Source organism: Panulirus ornatus, chromosome 48, assembly GCF_036320965.1.
Source record: "Panulirus ornatus isolate Po-2019 chromosome 48, ASM3632096v1, whole genome shotgun sequence".
Taxonomy (NCBI): Eukaryota; Metazoa; Arthropoda; class Malacostraca; order Decapoda; family Palinuridae; genus Panulirus; species Panulirus ornatus.
In genome coordinates, this window is record NC_092271.1 from 27,896,127 (window position 1) to 27,923,065 (window position 26,939).

General features: G+C 44.3%; 1 protein-coding gene across 2 annotated transcripts; it reads right to left on the bottom strand.

Moving 5' to 3' along the window:
- Positions 1-1,173: 1,173 nt before the first annotated feature.
- Positions 1,174-24,578, bottom strand: LOC139763910 (rhodopsin-like). 2 transcript variants are annotated; one of them, XM_071690345.1, is made up of 11 exons: positions 24,458-24,578; positions 19,753-21,058; positions 16,367-16,515; positions 15,672-15,862; positions 8,344-8,443; positions 7,917-8,040; positions 7,096-7,267; positions 3,715-3,808; positions 3,230-3,366; positions 2,980-3,119; positions 1,174-2,806 (listed from the first exon to the last, which is right to left on the bottom strand). In XM_071690345.1, the coding sequence occupies exons 2-11, from the start codon at positions 19,791-19,793 to the stop codon at positions 2,707-2,709; spliced, it is 1,248 nt and encodes a 415-aa protein (XP_071546446.1). In that variant the 5' UTR covers positions 19,794-21,058; positions 24,458-24,578; the 3' UTR covers positions 1,174-2,706. The 2 variants fall into 2 exon arrangements, with proteins under 2 accessions (XP_071546446.1, XP_071546445.1); XM_071690344.1 differs by having other exon boundaries at positions 24,393-24,535.
- Between the last annotated feature and the right edge of the window lie 2,361 nt (positions 24,579-26,939).

Below are 26,939 nucleotides of genomic sequence, written 5' to 3' on the forward strand. Positions count from 1 at the left end.
ACTTGTAAGAAAAGGAGTCATTATCCTTATACTTTCTTTGTAGTGAGGATGTAGGGGTTATATCGAGAAGCGGGGATAGCTCGAGCTATGAGTGATATACGGGCGAGACCCCAGCTCCCTTGTTAATTTCCTCACGACTACGTTCTTTACACAAGTTGTTCAAATATGTTCAGAAGTGGATCACTTACATTATTTACACGTGGAGTGAGATGTTTAATGATGTAACCATCAATGCGTTGTTTACAACTGTTTTCAAACTTGGCCCCCTTCTTTTGGAAAAGTAAAAACTGGAGGGGAGAATTTCCAGCACCCCCCCACCCTTTAGTCTTCTACGACACGCAGGGAATACGTGGAAAGTATTCTTCCTCCCCTATCCCCTCTCGTTTTTAGTTTTCCAAAAGAAGAAACAGAGGGGGCCAAGTGAGGATATTCCCTCAAAGGCTCAGTCCTCTGTTCTTAACGCTACCTCACTAAAGCGGGAAATGGCGAGTATGAATATATATATATATATATATATATATATATATATATATATATATATATATATATATATACACACACACACACTAGCTGGAGTATATATAGATGATCGTTCATTGTAATATGTTTCTGGACTCTAACACAGGGAGCAGAGAAACTGATCCATTCGCTTGTAAACTAATGTACAAAATACAAGAATGTAATAATGAGTGAAAAGAAAGAGGAAGATTGCGTATGGTAACCTGGTTACTTTTGTATGATCTGTTGTGGATACTGGGATGAAGCTCCATATATTTCACTAATACAGACAATGAACACCATGCTAATCCTCTTCATCAACGAAAAGGTACTAATATTACAACACATGAGCTGATCTTACGCTAAGAAAGGTACTGATTGTCAAACACTCACATCATTTGTACACTGTTGTTTTATGTGGTCACATTATCTACATAACTACACATTTGTCTACAATTACGAAATTTGACCCACAAGTCTTGTCAGAAGACAAATGCGCTTAATGTCCCCAAGTTACCAAGAACATGTTATTTGGAGACTGATATGACTAGTAAACTTGTGCGTAAATGGAAACATCAGGGAACTTGCATTTGTTTTTGTATAACAGACTAGGAAAATAAATATCAATTTTCTTTTGATAGTGCTACATAAACGATCATCCAAATGCTCTTGTGATTAAACCATGGGTTAACGAAAAAAAAAACATTCCTACGTAGGACTAGTCTGCACGATTTCCACCAGGACCACAGCTATGAAGATGGTGGATGTTTTTTCTCCGTGCTACTAACACAAATTACAATAACGCGATTTCAGTTTTCGATACAAACTACAAACGGTTTCTTACGAAATAACACAATTAAAAAGTTGCTTGAAATTATTGTTTTTAACTATTTCACGCATGAAGCTTTCTTTAACAGCGTCAATCTCTGAAGTATTTTTAGAATAGAATGTGTTTCTCTCTAGAAAGCGATATGGAATCATGACAAGTTGTCACTAAAATGGCTCTTGATATGCGTTGTCAATTCTAGGTCTAGGGTACTGTATAAATGTGAAGAGGAAGACAAAAATAAGTTTGCTATAGAGTCCGTAACAGTTCATGAGCAGCGAAACTACATGTGCTGAGAAATTTGGTTGGCAAGCCTGTTACGCTGATAAACGATCTCGACCATGATAAAACGTTGATGTCTTATTAATTTCTTGACACTTTTTGTTTCAGTTTATAAGCGATCTAATCCACAATGATTTTTTTTTTCATGTTTGGATTCGATAATTCGCTCATCTTTCTTGGAAAAGGATTCCACCAGTTTTCCTGTGATGGAAAAGATATCGTTTGAAAAGTTTAATCCACCACATCGAATGACGTACAAACCATGAATTATCTCATAATACTTATCCTAAAGGCTGCCTTATCATTTTATATAAATTTCTCTTTCGGGAGGCCTGCACATACACTAAACCAGACTACGGATCCATTACACTTTTACCAAGACATCTCGTTATCAATATCATAGATTGATTCTAAATGTAATTCTTTCTTTTCATCAACTTTAAGAAAGTGTATGTATTGACGATGCATTAATCATAAATCTTATCTCCACTTACTTGTACTTTTCACAAATTACCTTAACAGTGCCAGGCAATTTCATCCCTTGCTCTTCTGATAGTAAGACCACCGATTCTCGTTTTCTGTCGTCCTGATCTTTATTACTTTCTTCGTCCTGTTGGGTAAGGCTTCTCACTTCCGTGCTCATGATCCCTCCTTTCTTACATGTATTCTTCATTTACTTTATTTCTCGATTTTTTTTAGGCGACCTATTTCACATTTGGGCCTTCCTTGTCTATCAAATAATAGTTTCTTACTTTCGAGAATTTCCTCTTACTTTTTAGCTGGAAAGTTTGCAAACGCAGGAGCTTTGTCCATTTCCTGATTAAACCTTTTCTCGCACATGTGTATGTTCTCTTCTTCCACAGTGTCATCTTCATACCAAGGTCTATTCATTCTTCCCCGGAACTTTAGTTCTTTCTCATTGTCACATATTCCAGTTTCTATCATCTCTCTTGACAATGCTTCCTTCATAGTCCTGGATCCTGCATGCATTGTTTACTAATGCTTTGTTCTCCTTTACTTATTCCTTCTTTTATTTCCCCTCACGAGCCGCGGCCTGGACATCTGACGGGTCTGGCTGGCTGGGCGGCCCTTGCCACACATCACAGGTCGGTGCTCCTACTATGGCTGGTCGAATCCCTCGCCATGGAGGAGGCCAGGTTGTCCGCACTGGGGAGGTCGATGACGGCCTTCTCCTTCTTGCTGCGGGGGGGGAACATGAGAAGATGTTAGCCTGGTGTAGTAGCATGGGGAGGACTGTGTGTGTGTGTGTGTGTGTGTGTGTGTGAGAGAGAGAGAGAGAGAGAGAGAGAGAGAGAGAGAGAGAGAGAGAGAGAGAGAGAGAGAGAGAGAGAGAGAGAGAGAGAGAACCTTACCTGAAGGTCCTGAAGGAGGAGGTGTGGGAGACGACGTCGGAGTGGTAGAGGAAGGTGGGTGAGCGGAGGGTGGAAGGCATCCCTTGATGGCGCTCTGTTATCATCACCCAGCACAGCCATGGCAGCCGCCTCGCAACCTCCTGATCATACACATACAACATCAGTGTAAGAGAAATTGATGGTGGGATCACAACGCTAATTACTACACTAACGACACTCATATGTGTGTGTAATGTATGTGTGCACTCACCTGTCTGTAGCGATGGTGGGATACGGCGTAGATGAAGGGGTTGTAGAGCGTGGAGAGCTTAGCGAAGAGCGCGGGCAGCATGGTGTTGATGGGGGTCAGCGCCGAAGACCAAGAGAACACGCCCAGCAGAGCCACCACTGTCATACACGGGCACACAATATTAACATAGTTACAGGTCTCAGGTGAGGAGGGAAATGGTAAGATGAGAGGACAAACTTGAAAAAAAAAGAGCATTGGATATGCATTGATACATATATTGCTTTCTAGAGACAACAGAAAGGGTACATTTAATATTTTGTAATACAATTTAACATAAAATAACAAGTAAACTAAGTCTCGCTAGAAAATTTCCAACTTAAGAGCTTCTAGGTTCTTTAATTTTTTTATTCACTTGTTCCTCTAATGTGACACTGACAACCTAATATCGTTGATAACTTCTGTTAATTATAGGAGTAAATGATATGAGTGAATAAATAGCAACTAACCAGCATAGGGAGTCCATGCCATTGTCCAGAATCCGACGGAAGTGAGAACCACTCGAGCTAGTTGAGTCTCCCTCTGATGAATATTGAGAGAATTCTGTAAATGATAGAAAACGAAATTAAGCTGCGGGTAAACTAGTATAAATCTCACGGACGTCACGATGCAAATCGCTGGGATACATTATGGTCGTCTTATCGAGGTTATGTTTAGCTCCTCTAAATCCTATTATTTTCTTAAAGAAGATGAGCGTAAATGGATTAGGTTATGCTATTGTATTCTACCCGCAGCAATTGCTATGCTAGCTTTGGGCCTTTATTTTCATTGAATATATATATATATATATATATATATATATATATATATATATATATATATATATATATATATATATATATATATATATATATATATATATATGAAGTCTGTTGGGGATGAGAGAGCTTGGGAAGTGGTCAGTTGTTGTTCGCTGATGATACAGCGCTGGTGGCTGATTCATGTGAGAAACTGCAGAAGCTGGTGACTGAGTTTGGTAAAGTGTGTGGAAGAAGAAAGTTAAGAGTAAATGTGAATAAGAGCAAGGTTATTAGGTACAGTAGGGGTGAGGGTCAAGTCAATTGGGAGGTGAGTTTGAATGGAGAAAAACTGGAGGAAGTGAAGTGTTTTAGATATCTGGGAGTGGATCTGTCAGCGGATGGAACCATGGAAGCGGAAGTGGATCATAGGGTGGGGGAGGGGGCGAAAATTTTGGGAGCCTTGAAAAATGTGTGGAAGTCGAGAACATTATCTCGGAAAGCAAAAATGGGTATGTTTGAAGGAATAGTGGTTCCAACAATGTTGTATGGTTGCGAGGCGTGGGCTATGGATAGAGATGTGCGCAGGAGGATGGATGTGCTGGAAATGAGATGTTTGAGGACAATGTGTGGTGTGAGGTGGTTTGATCGAGTAAGTAACGTAAGGGTAAGAGAGATGTGTGGAAATAAAAAGAGCGTGGTTGAGAGAGCAGAAGAGGGTGTTTTGAAATGGTTTGGGCACATGGAGAGAATGAGTGAGGAAAGATTGACCAAGAGGATATATGTGTCGGAGGTGGAGGGAACGAGGAGAAGAGGGAGACCAAATTGGAGGTGGAAAGATGGAGTGAAAAAGATTTTGTGTGATCGGGGCCTGAACATGCAGGAGGGTGAAAGGAGGGCAAGGAATAGAGTGAATTGGAGCGATGTGGTATACAGGGGTTGACGTGCTGTCAGTGGATTGAATCAAGGCATGTGAAGCGTCTGGGGTAAACCATGGAAGGCTGTGTAGGTATGTATATTTGCGTGTGTGGACGTATGTACATGTGTATGGGGGGGGGGGGGGTTGGGCCATTTCTTTCGTCTGTTTCCTTGCGCTACCTCGCAAACGCGGGAGACAGCGACAAAGTATGAAAAAAAAAAATATATATATATATATATATATATATATATATATATATATATATATATATATATATATATATATATATATATATATAAGGTTGGGGTAGGTTAGGTTAACGTGTTCCACCTGCAGAAATCATTTTAGAAAATGCTCGATACATTATGCTTGTTACGTTACATTGGGTGGTCTCTTGGGTTTTGAGGCTGCCTTTCTTTTCGTATCTATCTCATTTAAGAATACAAAATACCATTCCAAGAAACAAATCTAATTTAAAGTTACCTAGAAATCATTCAAGTGCTCGCTAAGAGAGAGAGAGAGAGAGAGAGAGAGAGAGAGAGAGAGAGAGAGAGAGAGAGAGAGAGAGAGAGAGAGAGAGAGCTAGCTCTGTGATTATAAAGAATGCAGTGCACGATTTTCGTCGTTACAGATATCATGATCGCTGAGCACATGAATATGAGAACTCACGTATCACGCTGGCCGGAGCCTCACACACCCAGAGACAATATCATGGTTCCACACCGTAGTCTCCCAGACCACATGGGTTTGAATCCTGGGCGCGGCAGCTGGCCCACACCTAACCCATGTGTTCAACCTCCCTCGGGACCGACCGGTAAATGAGGATCTGATTTAGTGCTGATGCGCGCGCGCGCGCGTGTGTGTGTGTGTGTGTGTGCAATGGAGTCAAGACATGGGACAGATATACATGAGACGGGGCAACTCTCTTCCCGTAACACATAAATAGCAATCACACAGACACAGACACACACACACACACATTCAAATGAAACACCTCAGAAACAGAGAACGACAACAAGACAGGGCAAGTAGGGAGACAGGATTCATTAGTGAGGTAAGAGGGACTTCCAGGTGGTGAGCAGCAAGACAACACTCCACATAACAAGGGTCTTGTTGGCCGTCCTGACCTCGGGGTGAAGAGGAACGACATTACATCATGACCACCACACACTTCTCATGTGGGAGGAGGCACCCCCCCCACCCACCCCCAGCGTTGAGTCCGCACAGTTCTCTCTCTCTCTCTCTCTCTCTCTCTCTCTCTCTCTCTCTCTCTCTCCCTTTACCATTCGAAATTCTTTCATCTCTTCGTCTCATACATTCTCTTTCCCTTTCCTCTGAATCGTTTAATGTCTACTTTCTTCCCACGAGATGTGAGGGTAGATTCACTGCTCTGGCCTGTCTGTTGTCTCTCGTCTCCACCTAGCTTCTCCTGCGCCAGCTTCACCATGTGAACCACTCCCTTCAGCAGGCTGCATAGAGTGAGGCAAGTACTCGTGTCCTCCAGGCTCCTGCGTCCGTGTCTCCTCCTGAGGCACTCAGACGTCCCTCACTCTCCGCCTACCTCACTCCGCCACACAGACTGTTTGTGCCTGACCTGTTTCCCGCAACCTTACCCCCCCCCACTTATGGACGACTGGTGCCCGTAGCATGACAGGTCAACCGTTACAAGGACCGATGGTATCTGCAGCCCCGGTGATCAACCAAGACGAAATGAAGTGGATCATCGAGTTTGAGATGGAGTCATCAGACAAGTTAATACTGAATGAACATATAAGCTCTCGTATAATGAAAATTTTACGAGCTCAGGGCGGAGTCTTTAATATATCGGGTCCATCCTAACTCCTGGCAAGATCTATGCATAAACTATGTTACCGAGAGAATCTCTGCCGTGTTCCTACATAATAACTTTTAGCAGTGCAATACATCGAGTTACCTTCTGTACTGCATTATATGCTAACCCTCAGCCCGCCTGGTTCCCATCTTACCTCCTGTGTCGCATTATATGCTAACCCTCAAGCTTGGCTATCATGTCTCCAATGTCGACTATTTCTCTAAGGTCGTCCTGAAATATATATAGTCACAGGTTCGTCTCATCACATCACAAAGCTGATCTAACAATACAGACTTACATTCGTTAGAGTCTATAATCAGTTTTCTTTGACGTATGTACTTACCACAGCCATCTGGTTTTCTTTGATGAGTCTGCGGTCATGGCGGGAGACGGAGAAGTAGATGCAGCTGTAACACCAGGAGATGACCGCCAGTGGGATGACGTAGGCGAACATGAACATAAGGAAGACGTACAGGCGGCTCCAAGGTTCATCTGAGAGGTAGTCGAACGTACAGCTGCAGGAGGAGCAGGTTGCGGTCATCAGAAAACTGGGGATCAATACCTGATCAAAATTTGCATTAGATTGTTGGATGAGAAACAGAACATTTTCCTCTTCTATTTCCCTCGTCGATATCTACATCATTCCATTTTTCTCCGCTTATACTCTTTGTCTCATGTAGCAGCCCTCACCCATCCTGACGAGCACAGCCTACGTCCTCCTCTCTCGTCATTTGCAATCCTGCTCTCACTTCACAATCTCCCTCAAAGCACTTCCTCACCACTAAGGTTTCGGTTCCCCAGTCACCAGTGCAATATCTCACATGAGATACATTCCTGGAGTCATCCATTTTTCCTCAGTCATAACCCAGATGTCCAAACTTTTCTTTGTTCTTGGGTAATCGGCTTAGTTTCTGCTCCGTCTACCCTCACCGTTGTGAACACGCAAGATGTACGTTCTTTTTCATGACCGAATATGTTTAAACCAACAGCTAGCAAACCGAAATGTATTTATCAAAGGAAAATACATTAACACCCACTACGGTATCAAAAGCACATCCAATTGATTCATTATCCAAATAGCCAAAGTATCAGGCATACCAACGTTACAGTCATACTACAGCCAACCTCTGTTTTGAAATGCATGGTGATGTTTCCATGACGTACCTGGTGAGGAAGCCCTCCAACACGTACTGGTTCCAGCCGACGAGGGGCGGGATGCACCAGAGGACGCCGTAGCTCCAGGCCGCTCCTACCCACACAGAGGCCTTCCCGTAGCTCAGCCGCCAACCTGTCACGGAGAACCTACCTATAACAGAGTTCTACATCCTCAGGTGTCGTGAGAAGCGCTTGCAGCAGGTGTCTTAAACCTCGCAACACACGTGTCTCAGGCGGGTAAGCAATATCTGCTTCACCAGGAGCTAAACGTAACTTGATCACTCATATATATAGAGAGATGAATAGATGAATGGATGGATCTTGAGAGAGAGAGAGAGAGAGAGAGAGAGAGAGAGAGAGAGAGAGAGAGAGAGAGAGAGAGAGAGAGAGAGAGAGAGAGAGAGAGAGGGGGCGGGGGTTGAGGACCTGAACTAACCTGAGTAGGGATTGACGATGGCGAAGTAACGGTCGAGAGCAATGAGCGCCATGGTGATGATCGACACAGTACCGAACAGGGCGCCGCAGAAGCCGTAGATCTGTGGTAGCAGAGAAGCGGTGGGTGAGTTAGTCTACGTCTCACGCTGGAACTGTCAAGCAGACACGGTCCCACTCGGTTTTCTCAGCTATCACAAGCAGTGGCCGCCATCTGTTTACTTAACTAAAGTGGTGAAAGTTAGACAGTCAGATGACCACAAGGGATTCATGTTTAGGAAACCAGGGAGAAGTATACTACATAAGATATTAGATATGGGATATCTAATCCGGTATGAAGCTTCTGATGCATATGTCTAGAGTCGAGCCGGGTTCATGAGTCGCTTAATAAACCCGTCAGTGTGCAGCAGAAATCCGTCGGTTCGATTCCCAGGAAAACCGGAATTTTTCATTAGCCGACCCTCGGTCACCAACATGAGACTGGGAAGGACGCATTCGACCTAGTCTGTCCAAGTCAAGAACTAGTCAGGACCGAGAACTTGTCTATTGAGATCCTTGATAATCTTCCTCACACTAAAAAATTCTTCAGATCGATGTTCTTATTAAACATTTCTTCAAGACATCACACGAGATTCAGTGGCTCTCCTTAGCTCAGATCATGTCTCGTCATCTTGCTCCCGTACAGACGACATCGGTAGCCGATATTTCTCATTCAGAAATATCGGATGAATTTTCCAGTTCGCCTTACTCGAGATACATGTTGCCCTGTGTGATATGTCAGGGTCCAGCCGGCTGTCTGTTTCCGAGTCTGCCATGCCTTTTGCTTGACTCTCTGTCGACCAGTCTGTTACTCTACCATCTTGTCTGTCTCAATCTTTTTCAGATAGGCTGTTTCTCTTTCCTCTTGTCTGTCAGTCTTCTTATCTTGTACCTTGTCTGTTTATCTTCCTGTCATTCCACATTTCTACTTACCTGTCTCTAGCATTCTGTCTTTCGGTCTGCTTATGTATCTCTTTCCATCACTCTTATCTGTCTCTTTCCCTGTCACTCTTTCTCTCACTCTGTCTCTCTTTCTGCTTGCCTGTCTCTTTTCCTTATGTCTCTCTCTTTCTACTTGTCTTTCTCTGTCCGTCGTCCGTCTGTCTGTTTCTGTCAACCTCTTTTCCTTCCAGTTTCTCGGTGTGTCTTTCCCTCGGGTATGTTCCCTCCTTCTTCATCAATCTCCCTAGACCGACCCTTCCTAGAGATCCTATCAAGGCAGATAACAGTCCCTTTGACAATTCAGCCCCCACTTCACTAATACGCTGGTCCCTTGACCTAATAGAGAGAGAGAGAGAGAGAGAGAGAGAGAGAGAGAGAGAGAGAGAGAGAGAGAGAGAGAGAGAGAGAGAGAGAGAGAGAGAGAGGTCCTCTCCATTCCTGCAATTTCTTTTAATTCTTTTTCTTAAATCTGCTTTACCACTGTCTTTGCTTAGAGCTTTCTCATCATGGCTCTTTGATCATATTTACTGTCTTTCTCATTCAGTGTGATCACTGGTCAAAGCAAAGGAAATATCTAGTATTACAAAAATACTTGAAAAATCATTATCTGAATGAACGATGGTGAGGATGAGGGAGGTGGATTAGAATGTAGGGGTTATAACGTAGTGGGTGAAACATGTAAGGGATAAAACACGTGGGGGTAAATCATTGAGAAGAGGACATGAAGAGGTAAGACATGTAAGAAGAAAATTACGTAAGGGTAAATAACTCTAGGGATGAAACATTCAGCTGCCAAACTTGTAGGGGTAAATCATGAGGTAAACGTACGGGTGACAAAGCATGTAATGTTAAGAATAAGAGGTAAGGAGCTTAATACATGTGGGGTGTAGGGGTTAATGCTTGGGACGATCTATCAGTTTCCAAAAATCAAAGAAGAGTAGAATTTCCATATCTGGTGTGTCCATGTAGGCTTGGTGTGTCAAGTACTCGGGTATATCAAACGAAAATCATTTGACTTTGAACTTTATATACCAAGATATAGCCTCCTGTTTGTTGATATTATTTTCTTATATAAAGATTCTGAATAAGTATTCCATGATAGAAGCACGAAATCATAGTCTCCGTAAGACAGAATTCAATTTTCTTTCTTTTTTTGTAAGGATCAAAAGAAAGTAGTCATTTATTACTCTAAGCCTAGTAATTTCTGCCTCTAAGGTCAATTACATATGAAGAAGGATCTAATTCTATTAACTGTATTCTAAACTTAGCGATGGTGTATGTGTGAGTTCCACTGCTAATCGAGCTAGAATCTTTTATATTTCCAAAGGCTCCATCACTGAACAGGGGTTTGTATCCCACTAAGGAACCTTGATGTGAAAGTAACATCGAACGTGACAACGTTTACATGAGACAATCTTGTTAGAGGAGGAAGCCGAAACATGTGAAGAAAACATAACTTTAGTTTGTTTCATTTGGCCATAAGGCTCACTGAAGTTCCTGGTGTGGATAGAAGCAGTGAAATGGACCGTGAGGGAAAAAGGATGGGGTCACTGGCAATATGAAAATTGGAGGCAAGATAATATGTATGTGATTTGCTTGGCGACTGTTCCAACCGGTAAAGAAAAAAAATTAAGATAATCATTATCAGGAAAGATGACAGACACAACAATACAAACGAAACACACAGAAATAAACATTATATAAACAATGACACGCATGCCATACCTTCCATCAAGAGATGACAAGCAATATCGATGTTACGACAAAATATTTCATTACAATACAGTGTGACTGTTGAATCCTTAAACAAGGTTTATGGGTATAGTGAGGGACGCAGTTATTCTGACCGCTGGGCCCCGTTGTCTGAGGGGATATGAAACTACGAGGGGGAATGGAGTGCGGGTGGCAAATACTGGAAGTCCTGGGACTCTGGGTCTGGTGGGGTCGATCTCAATACTGAACTTGTCTCAACTATACACTATCAACATTGTATGTTTAGAAAAAACAAGGGTAGAAGAGTTATGGGTGAAAATACCGCTGATGTCACAAGAGACAAGTCCAGGATAGGATGATTTCAGAGCCTAGAACTGATTAGGGCATATAGCCCTTCACACGGCAGAGTTCCACACTATCTGCTCCGTGTTACACAATAATCTCTATCTCTATCTTAGTTTTAAAGATAAATGTAGACATTCACACTTCAATTAATACCTTCAGACAACCGGGGCTTCAGAAAGAGGAAAAAGAAAAGAAAAAAAAAAATCCTGTATGACCTTTATACCAGAGTGGAATCATGAGTGACAAAAATCAATAATTTCATGACCGAATACAACGTATGGTTTAAAATCCAAATATTGGAAAATATCTTCGAGAGTCAAGGAAAAAAAGCATATATAAAAACACACGAAAGCGGGAGACTTGTTGTCTTTTACAACCCACAAATAAGCCGCTTTGCATCAGTACCTGTACATCTGTATGACAGTTTTTCCCGCCTTGGTACACAAAGCCAGACCAGAGATATCAGAGGCAGCATAATGGTCCCACCCCGTTGATGGATGCTAAGTGTACCGGGTGAGGGAGAGTAGCTGACTGCTCCCCTGTGAGAGATCATTCTGCTGCTGGTAAAGGAAGCGAGGAAGGAAGGTCGCGTGAGATCGATACAGTAGAAGAGGAAGAGTGTAAAGGTTAGATAAGGAGGCAGAACAAAGGATAAAAGGAGAGAGGAAAGGCGGTTCAGAAATCAAGAATGACCAAAGCAAAGGATGGAACCATACACACATTTCTATGATATACTAACTGATGACAGATGATCAAATGGAAAATTCATATAAGAAATGTTCCTTAATTTATTCCATCGGTCACTTTGCGTTAACACTCATAATGATGAAAGCCGATCGAGTCAAGTTCCTTTAATATTTAACAAACCTTCTTTTTCCTGTCAGCTGATATATTTCTATATACGATATTCTGGTTTGTTGGTTGTTTGGGATTTAGGCCTATCAACTGCCAGGGTCATTAAAGCCGTCAACGTACGTTACATCCACCAAACGGAAAATCTTAACACCTTCGTGAGTTTAACTCAAGTCTAAAGACCACACACTCACTATTTACTATGGGTAGTTCTGTTTCACTGTATATAATATAATTTCCCAGTATCAAATTTAGCATACTTGTATATGTTTTTACCTAAATCTAATTCAAAATACTTTTAAGCGACATTACCTTTAAACAATATAACTTATAAAAAAAAGGAAGAAGAGCAAGTAAGTTTACCAATACGGGTCTGCAGACGGGGGCGTGGGTGTTGTTGATATGTACTGTCAGGAAGGCGGGATCAGCCGTCTTACGCAAGGGATGTGTGCTGACGTTCCAAGAACTGAGGCAGAGCGGGATGGAAATGTTTATAGTGCTTCGAGAGCCTGGGACTGACTATCACGTGGTTATTTATTACTTTAGACCACAACCGAAACACGACGGTGGTGACTTGGAAACACGATAAACATAATTACGAATGTACGTACATACTGAAATCTTATAAGAGGTTGTGATAAACCTGCTCTTTTATAGGGACGCGCAGCAGCGTGAGGGTAAATGTGTTCTTAAGATTCTCATTAACACCTGACGAAGATGTTACAGATGTCTTCTGCCGGTAGATTAGCTTGACGCTGACAGCCCGAATGACCCTAGTAGTTGATAGGCCTAAATTCCAAACAACAAACCTATACCTGAAGTCCTCCAACGATACACAAAATGAACGTTTCTAAGCCTAACTGAAGCTCCTTTTCTCTCTAAACTAACAGTCAGCATCAGTACGCACTCTCGGTATACCGTAAATAATAAAAAAAAAAACTAAAAATAATGTACCATATCTACGCTACAACCTTTAGATATCTCATCAATTTCTCCACTTTAACTTTCCAGTCGCTTCATTTCTTCTCGCTCTAACCACCCAACTATGTAAGAGCGAAGACGCGGAACTTTAATGTACTCATGTCATTAAATCTTATAAATGTAAGCATTAGAGTAAATGGATCTATCCATAATTTTCACCTCGGGAAGATTATTTCATAACGAAAATATCAAGGGTCGAGAAAAACCAAAATGTAGACCGCTAGCGGCACAGGTGGTTGTGACGTCGTGCGTCAGGCAACGGGCCAGCCTATACAACCCGGAGGCTCCCTGGGGCGCGGGAACAAGGGCGCCTCTGGAACCCATACCACCCATTGCTTTTTTGTCCCGTGCTGCATTCAGCATTTAATGTACTCTCTTGTTACGCTTAACAAGTACGCATATTCCTAAAAAAATTTGGCACAGTTTTCATAACCATATCTGTATACCATCACCAGGTATCATTTTCCCAGGTGTGTTGTCGGAGATTCTCAGGTTATATTCATTAATCAAAATTATAGCTGAGGGTATATGATAGAGGTGAACTTATTCATGAATAGTGGATAACAGGAGCAAGTTCACAAACCGGTGGCGTGAGCGGCGTTTGGAAACCGTGTCGTGCTACTTTCCATAAGCTGGGTTAATGTTCATCGCAGATATGCATAAAGAAGTTCTCACCATCATTACTGGCGGAGAAAAAAGAGAGAGAAAAAACAGAGTTGCTCACACTTAATGTAGGTAACTGAACTGAAAGTTTAAAAACTTCTTGCAACAGCCACGCATAGTTATATACATCGCCACCTTAACCTAAAACAGATGTGTTCTTTGTTGTTTAGTCAAAGAAAATAACAAAAAAGGCGAGTATACGAGCCCTAAAATACCGAGTTTCTTTGACAATGATATGCCTCCACTACCAATAATCAGATGCTGTTAATTCTGATCAGTACTTCAACTAAGCAAACACATTTGACAATAACTCAAGTTGGTTTTGCAGTCCAACTCGTGGTCTGTGCAGCTTGAACGTTCAAATACAACAGACACAAACTTTCTTAGCAGACGTCTGAATGATTTTTGATCATTTTTTTTTTCCTTTTTCTTTTCATCTAAATACCATAGACGTGCGTGCTTCTGATGTGGCCTCACAATCAGCGAAGGTAAACTAAAGCGTTTATGGTGAACTTCGCCGTGTCATCGATAGAGACAGCAATGGTTCATATGTTGAATAAGAACTTCACTCTGGTGTTTGGGAGAAATAATGGAACTGCCAAGGTATTTATAAAGGATCTAGTCCAGTACACTACTATCCAAAGTGCTTTACGTAGATTGAAATAACTGCGTGTTCGCGTGAGGCTGCGAACATGCAATTGTACCCTGCGTCTCTTTGTGCATGACCGCCTTCGTTGCCACAATCCACTCCGGTACGTCCATTTCCATCTAATTCTTTTACCGTGTTCGCTCGATGTGTGGTTAACGCGTACACCTGTTAGTCCAACTCCCTGACAAGTTATATTCTGGATCGTGATTATTGGCTGCAATCACTGATCAGCGCAGATGTTCCTGGGCGCTGCCGGCAACCTGCCTGCGGTGGTCAGGGGCTGGACGTGGATGTATTGTAACACGTTAGGCGATCCTGGTGAAGATGACTCAGGTTGGCCGGCCAATCCTCCAGATGATTCAATCATGTTAAGATTCGTAACGCAAACTACTTAGAAAAAATGATAAAACAATTATTGTGTTACATTCTTCCAGGCTTTGTGGAAAAAAAATGAAAAATACATTCTTAAGAACAAGTAATACACATACACAGATGACGTGGGGCACAAGGGCAGGATCCTTGAGCACGACGATACGGCGCACCTGACACGACTCGACGATAACCAAGATACGGCGGCATCTGACACGACTCGATGACGATCACAACGACCCTTGTGCATGATGGCGTGACCTCTGACTCATTCTTAAAGGTTAAAGGAACAGGATAATTGACCTTAATATCGCTTACTGCATCAGTATGAAAACGTCTGAAGAATGTTAACTTGTTACGCTCTTGCGAGTCAGTTAATTTGTAATGTATTTCAATATTTTGATATTGGTTCAAATCAAAATAGTGTTTTATGAAATATATATAATTTCCTTACTGATCCGTAAGGTAAGGTTCCAAGTTTCTTAGATTTATTAGTATAACAAGATGGACACCATCTCTCTTATCCCTTAAAAAAGTAATAAATATATCCTGTGTACTTTCTCTCGTTTTCCTACATATTTCTTTCAAAAGAAACGCGAGCTGTGTAGTGTTATTTAAGCTCTTCCAAGAAGACGTGTTCGCTAGGATGCGAGCCGCGATTACCCTAGTTTCCTTTTCACTGATATTCCTCAACTAATACTTTACCGTTCTCCCTCGGCTCTCACCCACCCTCCACACTCCCTTCACTGCCCGTGCCTGCTGCCTCGTATGGGTCTCACCTCACAGGCGGCGGGACCGAGGGTCCAGCGGTGGTTGTAGCAGTTGGCCACCAGGACGGGGAACTGTGTGAGCACCATGAGGAGGTCGGTGAGCGCCAGGTTCATCACCAGCAGGTTGGTGCCGCAGCGTAGGCTCCGCGTCGTCCCGAAGATCCACAGAACTAGGCTGTTGCCCATCATCGCTACCGCTCCTGCCGGGTTAGGTAAGGTTAGCTCCTGAATACCAATGTGACAGTTAATACTAGGTCACGTAGGGCTGGGTCCTTAAGAAGCACACAGGATACAAGATAGTCAACACAAAGTATCCTACATCTACCATGACAAGAATGTTTACAAAAATAATCTGGAAAGAAGATACTTGGGTACGTAGTGTAAACGTTTGCTAAAACACTAAACATATGAATGGTTTATTTCTTAACCTCAAGTAGCACACTAGTGGAGCTTGATATCCTGTGTTGCCAGATTCACCTCGTCTCCAATTGCCACTAATAACACTGCCATAATGACTGCCAGCAAACGCCATAACGAGATTTCCACTAAGAGTAAGAAGGCGCCCATCCTCACTCCAGTGCAGTATTCACCATGCAGAATTACAGCTCTTCTAGTTTAATTTTCCCTTTAATTTTCTCACCAGATGCGTTTAATCACGGTTAAGTGCTCACCATTCAACATAAAAAGAGCGCTGAAGTACTCACCAATGAGTATATAGAAGGTGCCAAGGATGGGTTGCCACAGTGGATGTGGCGCCTCGAACTGGTGCCAATGTCTTGGCACCTTGTGTTGGACGTCCTCTGGCACCCGTGATACCAGGGTCAGGTTCAACCCAAGGCATTCACGCCACCTCCTGCCGGCACAGGTCAGTTAGGTGAGGTCATCGCCACCAGGAAAGTGATGGCACTAAAGCTATTGTTCATAAGGGAGATAAATAGTATCATAAAGGTCTAAATGTAAACGAGTGTAGGTGTCACTACGTGCCATATGTCATCCACACGATAGACAACAAACAGACCTATACTAAATTGATTAAGTTTTGACGGAAATAATTTTTTTTTTATCTAGTATACAATTTTCATTATTGTTCAATTCAGAGAAAGTTTTTGTTAATCAAACGCTAACAAAACCTTTTATTTCTACCAGTATTAAACACTATGAAAAGAACGCCTCCCTACCAGCGAAACAGTGCCGTCCTAAACACTGTACGGTATTGTGTAACTTTTCGTACTGATAACACAAAAAGGGAATATTCCATTAACGTCATAAATCACTTTTATGTAATTATATAAAGCTTCTTGGACAAGAGTTCATTAATTTCCTGAGAATCTGGTTCTTTGAAATGATCCATGATTAAGAAATTGATGGAAAACACAGAGTTTCTATAAATCATTCATTGCGACGGAGTAATACGAACTCAGGCGTACTTCCAACATGACTCTCTCCGCATGAATCAAGGACCACTTCCCTACGCTCCTGTGTGTAATCATCTACTGGTACGTCAGCACAGGGAGAGAGTGCTACACTCGTGGGTTATCATCTCTTGCACGTTTACTGCCATCAATAACCGTATTACATCTGTGTACGCTGTCTCTGTGTGTGTCAGAGAGAGAGAGAGAGAGAGAGAGAGAGAGAGAGAGAGAGAGAGAGAGAGAGAGAGAGAGAGAGAGAGAGAGAGAGAGAGAGAGAGAGAATTACTTAGACTTCTTATACCCTGCCAAAAAAAAAAAAAAAAAAAAAAAAGACAGGCTAAGAGACGGGGCCACACGAGTGTACGCCTCCTTCCCTGTAGCACATCAATAGCACACATGAGGAGGATCTGTCTTCACTAAAGTCTACTCAGCAGCTAAACGTTGGCAAGTGTCGCCAGACTACAGTCTTCCGTGGTCAGCTGAGTCTCTAGGAATCATCCTGTCCTAGACAAATCCTAAACTTTTCTGTAAGGAGGGACAATAGATATTCAGTCCCGTAAGTCGTCTCTGAATTTCTGAGAAATACTGAGACGACTTTCCAGACTAGTGTGGGAGCTACGTGGATCACTGAAACTTAAGAGAACCACAGGTCCTCGACGGAGGAGGAGCTGGGGATATGAAACAAGGAGCACTGGAGTTGAGGGGGAGAAGGTCTATGATGAGAGGAAGCCTCTCTCATAACGCTCGAGTCTCAACAGTTGGAGGTACTGGGGGCGACCTGCTCTCCTCCGGAAACCAAGACGGTTGGCAACACTGGTGTGTGAACAGTATGTGTGCAGGAAGGCCAGTCGTCGAGGGAGAACGACTGGCCACGACGGTTGCGACGACCTGCCTGCCTGTCCTGAAGGGAGGACTGCAGTGAAAGACTCGTCACAATGGCCTTCATGAGTCGGCGAGGCTCCCCAGGTGACTATGAACGAATCATTTTACATAACTACTGCGACGCTCCCTCCAGCAGGAGAGTATCGATGCTCGTCAGGAGACGGAACCCCACTACGAGGCAGGTCAGTCCACGGTCTTACGTACGGCTTACGTTCCCTTCTAAAAATTCATCGAAGACTTACGTCCCACTTTGTGAGCCTGGGCGACCCAGCGCTACGCACAGGGACGAAAAATTTCAATTTCCTCGAATAAATCCCCCAGTAATGACCCCCGGCAACGTAACTTGAGAAAAGTACGTGAAACTTTCTCTCTAGGATTACGCAAGTTTCACGCTACCATAACGGTGTATTTAAAACACACACACGCTATTTTCAATTATTTTCGTCGAGCCCTTTGCCTTTTTTCCCCACGCGGTAAACCTGAACACAAAGACAATGCTTCACGGAATTTTCAAATGTTGAATCTGTATGTGATGCTCAGTGGCTTAGCCTTTCTCTTGTCCTGAATCCAGATTCACGTGTCTACATATTGTGGCTGCTCACTGCCCTTTCACACAACTGTAGCAGTGGCTGAAGATGAGACTCCCAGTTACTGGGAAAATAGCAACATAATGTTATTTCTTTCCAGTAAGATTTGATCGTCTATAAAACACTGAATCATGGATTTCGTCCACCACTGTCTGCTGCGTCTATTCATGACGGAGTTGCGACATCTCGATCATTCTCTGTGCAGCATCAGGCCGCCACACACCATACTCAGCAGTAACAGACAGAGACGTGGCCAGGCGCATGCTTCATGTTGTTAAGGAAGGAAATACCAAGCAGTAAGGCTACCACGTCATTACTTTCATGTAGTTTATTACCTAATCGTAGTACCACACATTTGCTGTATCAAGCGTCTTCATATATCGTCCCTCTTAACACCACTTACATCATACATTTCCTCTTATGATTACTCACGATTTTCAGAATTATGGAATTACTATAAATGGTTTTTTTTTTAGAAAATGAAATTTGATAAATTTCTTTGACAGTCATTTCTACAAGTTCATAATGGCAAGACGATTTGAAAAGTTCCCTTGAATCTCCCGTGCTCTGGCCCTCTGGTCTTTCTTAAGATGAGAGTTTCGTAAAAAAACGCATTCATCACTTTTAATAAATCCTAAAATCAATTTAAATCAATCGAAACAAATAAAACAAAATGAAGATTTCATTGCACTAAGGCTGGCTAGGTAGGCAGGTGGGTAGGTGGGTGGGTAGGTGGGTAGGTAGGTAGGTAGGTAGGTAGGTAGGTAGGTATGTATGTATGTATGCATGTATGTATGTATGTAAGTAGGTAGGTAGGTGAGTAGGTAGGTAGGAAGGTTGGTAGGTAGGTAGGTGGGTAGGTAGGTAGGTAGGTGAGTAGGTAGGTAGGTAGGTAGGTGGGTAGGTAGGTAGGTAGGTGAGTAGGTAGGTAGGTAGGTAGGTAGGTGGGCAGGTAGATAGGCCTAGTATAGTAACCACTCCAGCACTTCAGTATGACCCCTTGGGTGTGGTGGCCTGGTCCAAGCTTGACCTGACCCTGTGGAGTCAGATCAACGGTACAGGAGTTGACTCGTACTTCACACCATAAATCAAGATGATTTCTTATGCTACAGAAACTATGAGAGTTCTGACAAACACACACACACACACACACACACACACACACCGGGTAGAACCCTGGCCTCACCATCCAACTACAGCAGGACTTACTGTTCAGACCAGACGATGGAGTGGAAGATGTCGTTCAGCATCGTTCAAGGCAGGAAGAGGTGGGCAAGATCGCTAGTTTCTTCGTAAGCTTTGATGACTTGTCTCTACCAGACAGCTGTGGCAGCCGTACTACTTCTTATGGCTCGAGGCCCGCCCGGCTCCTGCGACCTCACGTGGTCAGAGCATGTTTCTGCAGACAGGACGAGCATGGGGTGCACACTAGGTCTGCTGGGGTTACCGGCACAAATCAGTCAGTCTGTCGACAAATGGACTCTTAACGAAACACTCTGATGGTAAATTTCTCTCCCCGTAGATGTCGTACCTCTACAACAAGCCCGTGTGGGAGGTGTCTGCTTTCTCTTGGTCGTGAATCGTTCACTTCATAGATCACATTCTCTGTGTTCCATCTTCCGCTACAGGAAGAATGGTGGTTGGTATATCCTGTTTTGTTAGGCTTTTAAACCTTACTTCCCCTTTTTCCTCACTTCTGTTTCAGATTTGAATGAAATGAATAATAAAAAGGGGATAAGAGCTTGATAAACGTTATATATCTTAATTTCTGATTATTCTCAACTGTTTACTTGGGTTTGATTCACAGAAAGTAAATACAGACGTTGACACGGGTGACTGTTCTCTAAGTGTATACATCTTTTCTTTCATTATAATAACGGATGTACAGGATAAGTGGCACGGGAGAGTAGGTCAAGAACAATAAGAACACTCATATCTTACATCTTTCCCTCTTACTACTCCACCTCTCACGTGAGCTTCTTTTTGCTTGATATTTCCTTCATCGTGACCACGAGTGTTCTCGACGCACCAGTCTTGAGATCGAATTGCTTCTTACTTACTGCCTCTGCCCGTCCACTATCTCCCTCATGATCTTCAGCTGCGTCTCATCTTACCAGTTATCTATGTATGCATTTTCCAGTGGCCTCTCGTCCAGCAACAGATAGCGACACTTCCTTTTTTTAAATGTTTCTTTTTTTTTCTGCGTTATTCCGCTTATTTCTGTTTCATGTACAAATAGGTTATGTACATTAGTCTCTAATATATATCTCTCTATATATCATCCAGTGTTGTTTCCTTTTACTGTCTCTTTTGTGGATTTAATTCCAGTTTCTCAGTATTTCTTATTATCTTTCATCATATCCTCCTCTTGCCTCTGCGTGTTGCGGAATAACTCATAGTCTCACATGCTTTTCTCTCTCATCCTAGATCTCACCTCCCTCCTGTTGTCTTTACCACCAGTACCTCCGCACAGCCTTCCCCTACAGCGCCTCCTTCAGGGCCATCCTCACACCACCTGCGGGGAAGTAATCAAAAATGATAAAAGTTACTGACGAAGGTAAAGTTCAGGTAGATGAGAATGAATATATAATTTTTCATTATTTTCTGAAACAGTGTGTGTGTGTGTGTGTGTGTGTGTGTGTGTGTGTGTGTGTGTGTGTGTGTGTGTGTGTGTCTTACAAATATCTATTCTGTAACATAACTATCAGTTAGATACAATATATTTCCCGCGTTAGCGAGGTAGCGTTAAGAACAGAAGACTGAGCCTTAGAGGGAATATCCTCACTTGGCCCCCTTCTCTGTTCCTTCTTTTGAAAGATTAATAATTGCAGGGGAGGATTTCCACACCCCCGCTCCCTCCCCTTTTAGTCGCCTTTTACGACACGCAGGGAATACGTGGGAAGCATCGTTCCTCCCTGACCCCAGTCAACTGTAGCATGACGATGACGGTCCTGCAACTGTCAAGCAAAAGTCACTTTAAATAACCAAATAAGTAACTAGAATCATCAGAGTTTGCAATAAAGAAGAAGAAATATGACGAGGTTTCTGAAGAGGAAACGAGAGGAGAGTCAGAGAAGACGCAGACGGTCTTCTAGATAGAAGGCACGAAGATGTAGATCACGAAGTCATACCTCAGTAATGCCAGAGGAAAAAAAAGAAAACGAAGGGACGTCAGCCTATAGCGCCCGTCACGGGCTCGAGATGGCCTTGTTATGACGACCCCCGACCGCGAGAATCAATACAGAGGTTGCAATGCTACTGGAAAAAAGCCGTATTAGTTCATGTTGTTACAGCTAAATAGCCAGTGGGCGGGAGACGTGTGTGAGTCGGGTGAGGTTGCAGCCGGAGTATGCTGAAGCGTCTTGACTGCTGTAAGGTCGGTGGTAGATGACCAGCAAGTACCAGGCTGCTCAGGTATAAGGAAGGCCTGACACAACCCCTTGTGGAGTGGGCTACTGGTCCTAGTCACCCGCCCCAGACTCCTCCCACATCACGTACTGGATACTGAAGGATCTGGGGTGTGGCTCCCAGGACCCTGAAGGAGAGAGGATACTGGGGTCGCAGGAGGTAAGGGTGCTGGAGGGTTGGAGACGAGAGGAGTGAAGTGCTCCGAGGCTGAATTTGAGGAGGGTTCACGTCAAGGGATGTGTGAGGTCGGCTCCGCTGGGAGCCATAGAGTCAACACCGCCAGTACAAGGAAAGGGTCGGGGAATACAGTGAAGGACTTGGAGGCGGGAGAATAAGAATAGGATTCAATGGATATTAAAACAGAAACGGTAAGCGGCTTTACTGCCGCTCTAGAACACACACCTACCCATGAGGCTCTGCTTCTTGGTGTTATACTCAGCCATTAAGCTCGGCCTCTGGTGGCGTACGCTTGTAATCGGCTCTGATCGTATTAAGGCAACACTTTGCTCTATAAGTTTTGTTTTTCCATAATGTACGATGAGGATGGCTACCTTACAGGTTAAAAAATAAAATGTCCAAACAACTGCGTTGATGATGAATGTTCCATGAACGCTCTAGAGCAATCTGCCTTCTCCTGCAATTACTACTGAGACATTCAGTATCATTACCTTGAATCAATTATGAAGAATCCTGGAGCGATTCACATTGGCTCCGAGGGTTGGAAGCCCTCCACGAATGGCATCCGACTATAAATGGCTCGGGGGAGAGAACTAGATCGTCTGTGTGGAGTACGAGAGGGAAGGGGATGAGGACAGGCGACAGTCTTTTGTTTTGTCTCCTAATCCTTGGGTAATGGCGCATAGCAAGTACTACGTTGGCGGATAGACGAATAAACTAAAAAACAAACACAAGGTGACAGAGGACAAGGTAAAAAGCCGGAGGCGTGAATACATGACTGACAGGCCGATGGACGGGTTGAGTGACAGGCAGATGGACGAGTTAGTGAACAGGATGGCATTTCTAAGTAGCGAAGGGGGGAGGGACATCCAAATGCAAATGCATTACATTAGACAAGCACTTACTTGACTGCAAGTAATACGCACCAACAATACACTGTGATGACAACAGTACAATAAACAAGAAGTCATATTAACAAATACATACCACAAGTACACAAAGTTGTCAAACAAACAAACAAATGTGTATTGTTTACATTCCTCTCATATGGGCGGTGTTGCCACCAACGTCGGCCACCCCCGCACGCGGAACCTACCAGCCCGAACCAACGACTTACAATGTACATCATCAAGGATGAGGCGACACATGCATGACCATCAGGTCTCAGGCTAGGGTAGCCGTCACTCAGACCTGCATGACGTCATCCACATGAAATCATGCTAAAAAGATGCTTCCAGCAACATTCTGCCAGTGTTACTGACGTCATTGGTGTGGCGTCCTTCTCCCGCTCCTGTGTTTCCCTAGCTAACTGCAACACTGCTTAAGAGAGAGAGAGAGAGAGAGAGAGAGAGAGAGAGAGAGAGAGAGAGAGAGAGAGAGAGAGAGAGAGAGAGAGAGAGAGACTTTCATGTGACGGATTCATACTGACACTAAAGCAATAACATCTCAAGTGTTTCTTTTCCAAAAAGACTATTGTATGATGTGTTATCACCCAGGTTCAGTGGGTAGAGGGGTCTAGCGGTATGAGCAGTGTACATGTGTGTCCAGTGGGGAGGGAAGTGTATATGAATGTTCAGAGTGGAGGGGGACGAAAGGGTGTTCAGTGGGGAGGTCAATGTACAGGGGTGTCCAGTGGAAGGATGTTGTCCTGGTGTGATGGTCTGGGAGGCTGCTGTATGGGGGGTGGATGGAGGTCAGGTCTTCTGAGGAAAATAAAGGAGACAAACTAATGAAGTCTTGACCAGAGGACTACAAGCAGTGTCGACACTTGACGTAATATAAAAATGTCTTGAAAGAGACAGAAATTAAGATGCGAGGTTTTCAGATGGTCCCGGGCAACACTTCCACTCATCTAGGTCAGGAGGGTGACAAACTTCCCTGGGTAGCTACTGTCTGAGTCAGGAGGGTACCACTTACACTCAAAAGTTAATCGAAAACAAACATACAGAATTTTTGGTGAAGGTGTTGTTTTGTCACAAAAGTCACTACATTGACGTCCTGTGTACTGTGCTGCCGCTAACATCCAGGTTTACAACAGGTAAACTGACGCATCTTTTCAAGGACTAATACACCACACTCACCAGAGAACGTTTCTCACATATCCTATCCTGGGGTCATTCAAAGCAACTAAACTGAGGCCAGATAGTAAAAGACAGGGCCAAATGCACACACGTTCTCAACAAGTTTTAACGCATCTAGCTTGTCACCAAGGGACTGAAGACAGTCTAAGATCTGTTTACGCAGATCACTGTGTCCATAATTACTTCTGATCTTCCCTGAAAGTAGTACGTGCTGAACGCGCGAGCGAGTTGTCAAAGACTTCAGACACCTGGAGGAGATGAGGTGGCGCGCGGCGGGTGGGTAGAGTGGCGGGTGAGAGGCAACTGGCCACCGCCGTTGAGGTGAGGCTGTGGGAGTGGGAGGCTGTAGTCGCCTCCCCCAAAGGTCCCCTCCGCCCACTGGTCTGATCCGCGAGCAGTCACGTGGGGCAACCTGAGACGGTTGCCTGCCTGGCTAGCTATCGGGTACACTGACGATTCTATGGCTAGGTGAGAGGGGGTGAAGGCTGTTGAACTATACATATGGAGGAAATCAAGAGGAAAAAAGTATATGACAGAGAACTTGTCGACATCATAAAAGTTCTCTTTGCTTCTATGGTGCTTGGTTACGTGTCGAGCAGCACAATGAGGTGGGCTTCGGTCTGGCTACCATGCCCCTACCGACTCCCACGCTCCTCCCATCTCCCACGTTCTGCTTCTCTCCCTCTTTCCTCCCACCTCCCTCGTTCCTCACACCTCCCTCGTTCCTCCCACCTCCCTCGTTCCTCACACCTCCTTCGTTCCTCCCACCTCCCTCGTTCCTCACACCTCCCTCGTTCCTCACACCTCCCTCGTTCCTCCCACCTCCCTCGTTCCTCACACCTCCCTCGTTCCTCCCATCTCCCACGTTCCTCACACCTCCCTCGTTCCTCCCATCTCCCACGTTCCTCACACCTCCCTCGTTCCTCCCATCTCCCTCGTTCCTCACATCTCCCACGTTCCTCACACCTCCCTCGTTCCTCCCATCTCCCACGTTCCTCACACCTCCCTCGTTCCTCCCATCTCCCTCGTTCCTCACATCTCCCTCGTTCCTCACACCTCCCTCGTTCCTCACACCTCCCTCGTTCCTCCCATCTCCCACGTTCCTCACACCTCCCTCGTTCCTCCCATCTCCCTCGTTCCTCACACCTCCCTCGTTCCTCACACCTCCCTCGTTCCTCACACCTCCCTCGTTCCTCACACCTCCCACGTTCCTCACACCTCCCTCGTTCCTCACACCTCCCTCGTTCCTCCCATCTCCCACGTTCCTCACACCTCCCTCGTTCCTCCCATCTCCCTCGTTCCTCACACCTCCCTCGTTCCTCACACCTCCCTCGTTCCTCACACCTCCCTCGTTCCTCACACCTCCCTCGTTCCTCCCATCTCCCACGTTCCTCACACCTCCCTCGTTCCTCCCATCTCCCTCGTTCCTCACACCTCCCTCGTTCCTCACACCTCCCTCGTTCCTCACACCTCCCTCGTTCCTCTCATCTCTCACAGACTGAACTTTCCTCACGGGAAGGTTACTATCGTTGTGACCTATGGACGTACTCCTCCACCACCCAAGGCTGGACCACGCATGCGCATGATTGTGTCCACATACCTCCGCCGACCATCGTGTATCTCATCACTCCTGAGTGATAAAGGCACATCTATCTCTCATTTCCCCTCATCAACCTGCCATTAATGTAGCAGGGAACCTCATACAGTTTCCCCGGAGAGCATATCTGTATTTGAGAGGTCATTTGGCCTTGACCTGTATCGATTCTGTGTGGCGTTGTGCATCGGTTATGTCAAGTTCAGCACACATGACCAGAGGAGGGAGGCCCTGCCGGTAGTTCTGGTCAGTTCACACAGATGTCTCTTCTGTGGTGACGTGTGTTCATCCTGAACGATCAGTCGGCTCTTGACTGTCAGCCAGAGGACGTGGCATCGCCCGCGCTGGTGTGTGGGTGGGTGTCACATGAGACTCGTTGTCGCCACAACCACTCTACAGGCAGGACCGCCAGCCAAGGGTCAGGGGAGGACCCTCACCATTGACCCCCGGCCATGGTTCAGGGGGCAGACCCCCCACCTACCCCCGGCCCTGGGTACGACACTTCACCTTCTTGTCACCCAGTGTTCACAGTCTATTTCGTTCAGTGTCGTCGTAATTATGTTGCTGGGGATTTTAAGACGAGCAGACAAAAGGGGCTGACTGTATTATACGGTTTCATGAATATCTACGTTACTTGATAATGTAGATCAACGCAAGTTATGATTAAAGTAATTTTTTGATGAACGAGTTAATCAATGCTGGGAGTCGTGTGACGCAGAGACTGTGGTGTGCCTCTTATTCTTCGCAGGACCCAGAGGCTGTAATGAACATAGTGTGTAATGATGAGGAGATCAGTTGGAACGGCGTCCTCTCTCGCAGTGACTCGTCGAGAGGAACGAGGTGTGGAGACATACCACACAACAGGGGCGGGGAGGAATGCTCCACACGCTCGTCACACACACACAGTAACGTTTGATTATTTCTGAAAACGTTCGAGAGAAAAAAAATCGTCTTTACTTTCACACTCAGTATTGACATTACTGATGAGAGAATAAAGGTCGAATGATAAATCTGTACACCTTATCTAATCAATCATGAGTATAAATTATTCTCTGTACCTGATATCACCTTGATATATGTAAAGAAACGAAGAAAATTCTTACAGAACAACAACATTGCGAAGGCTACTGTGACAA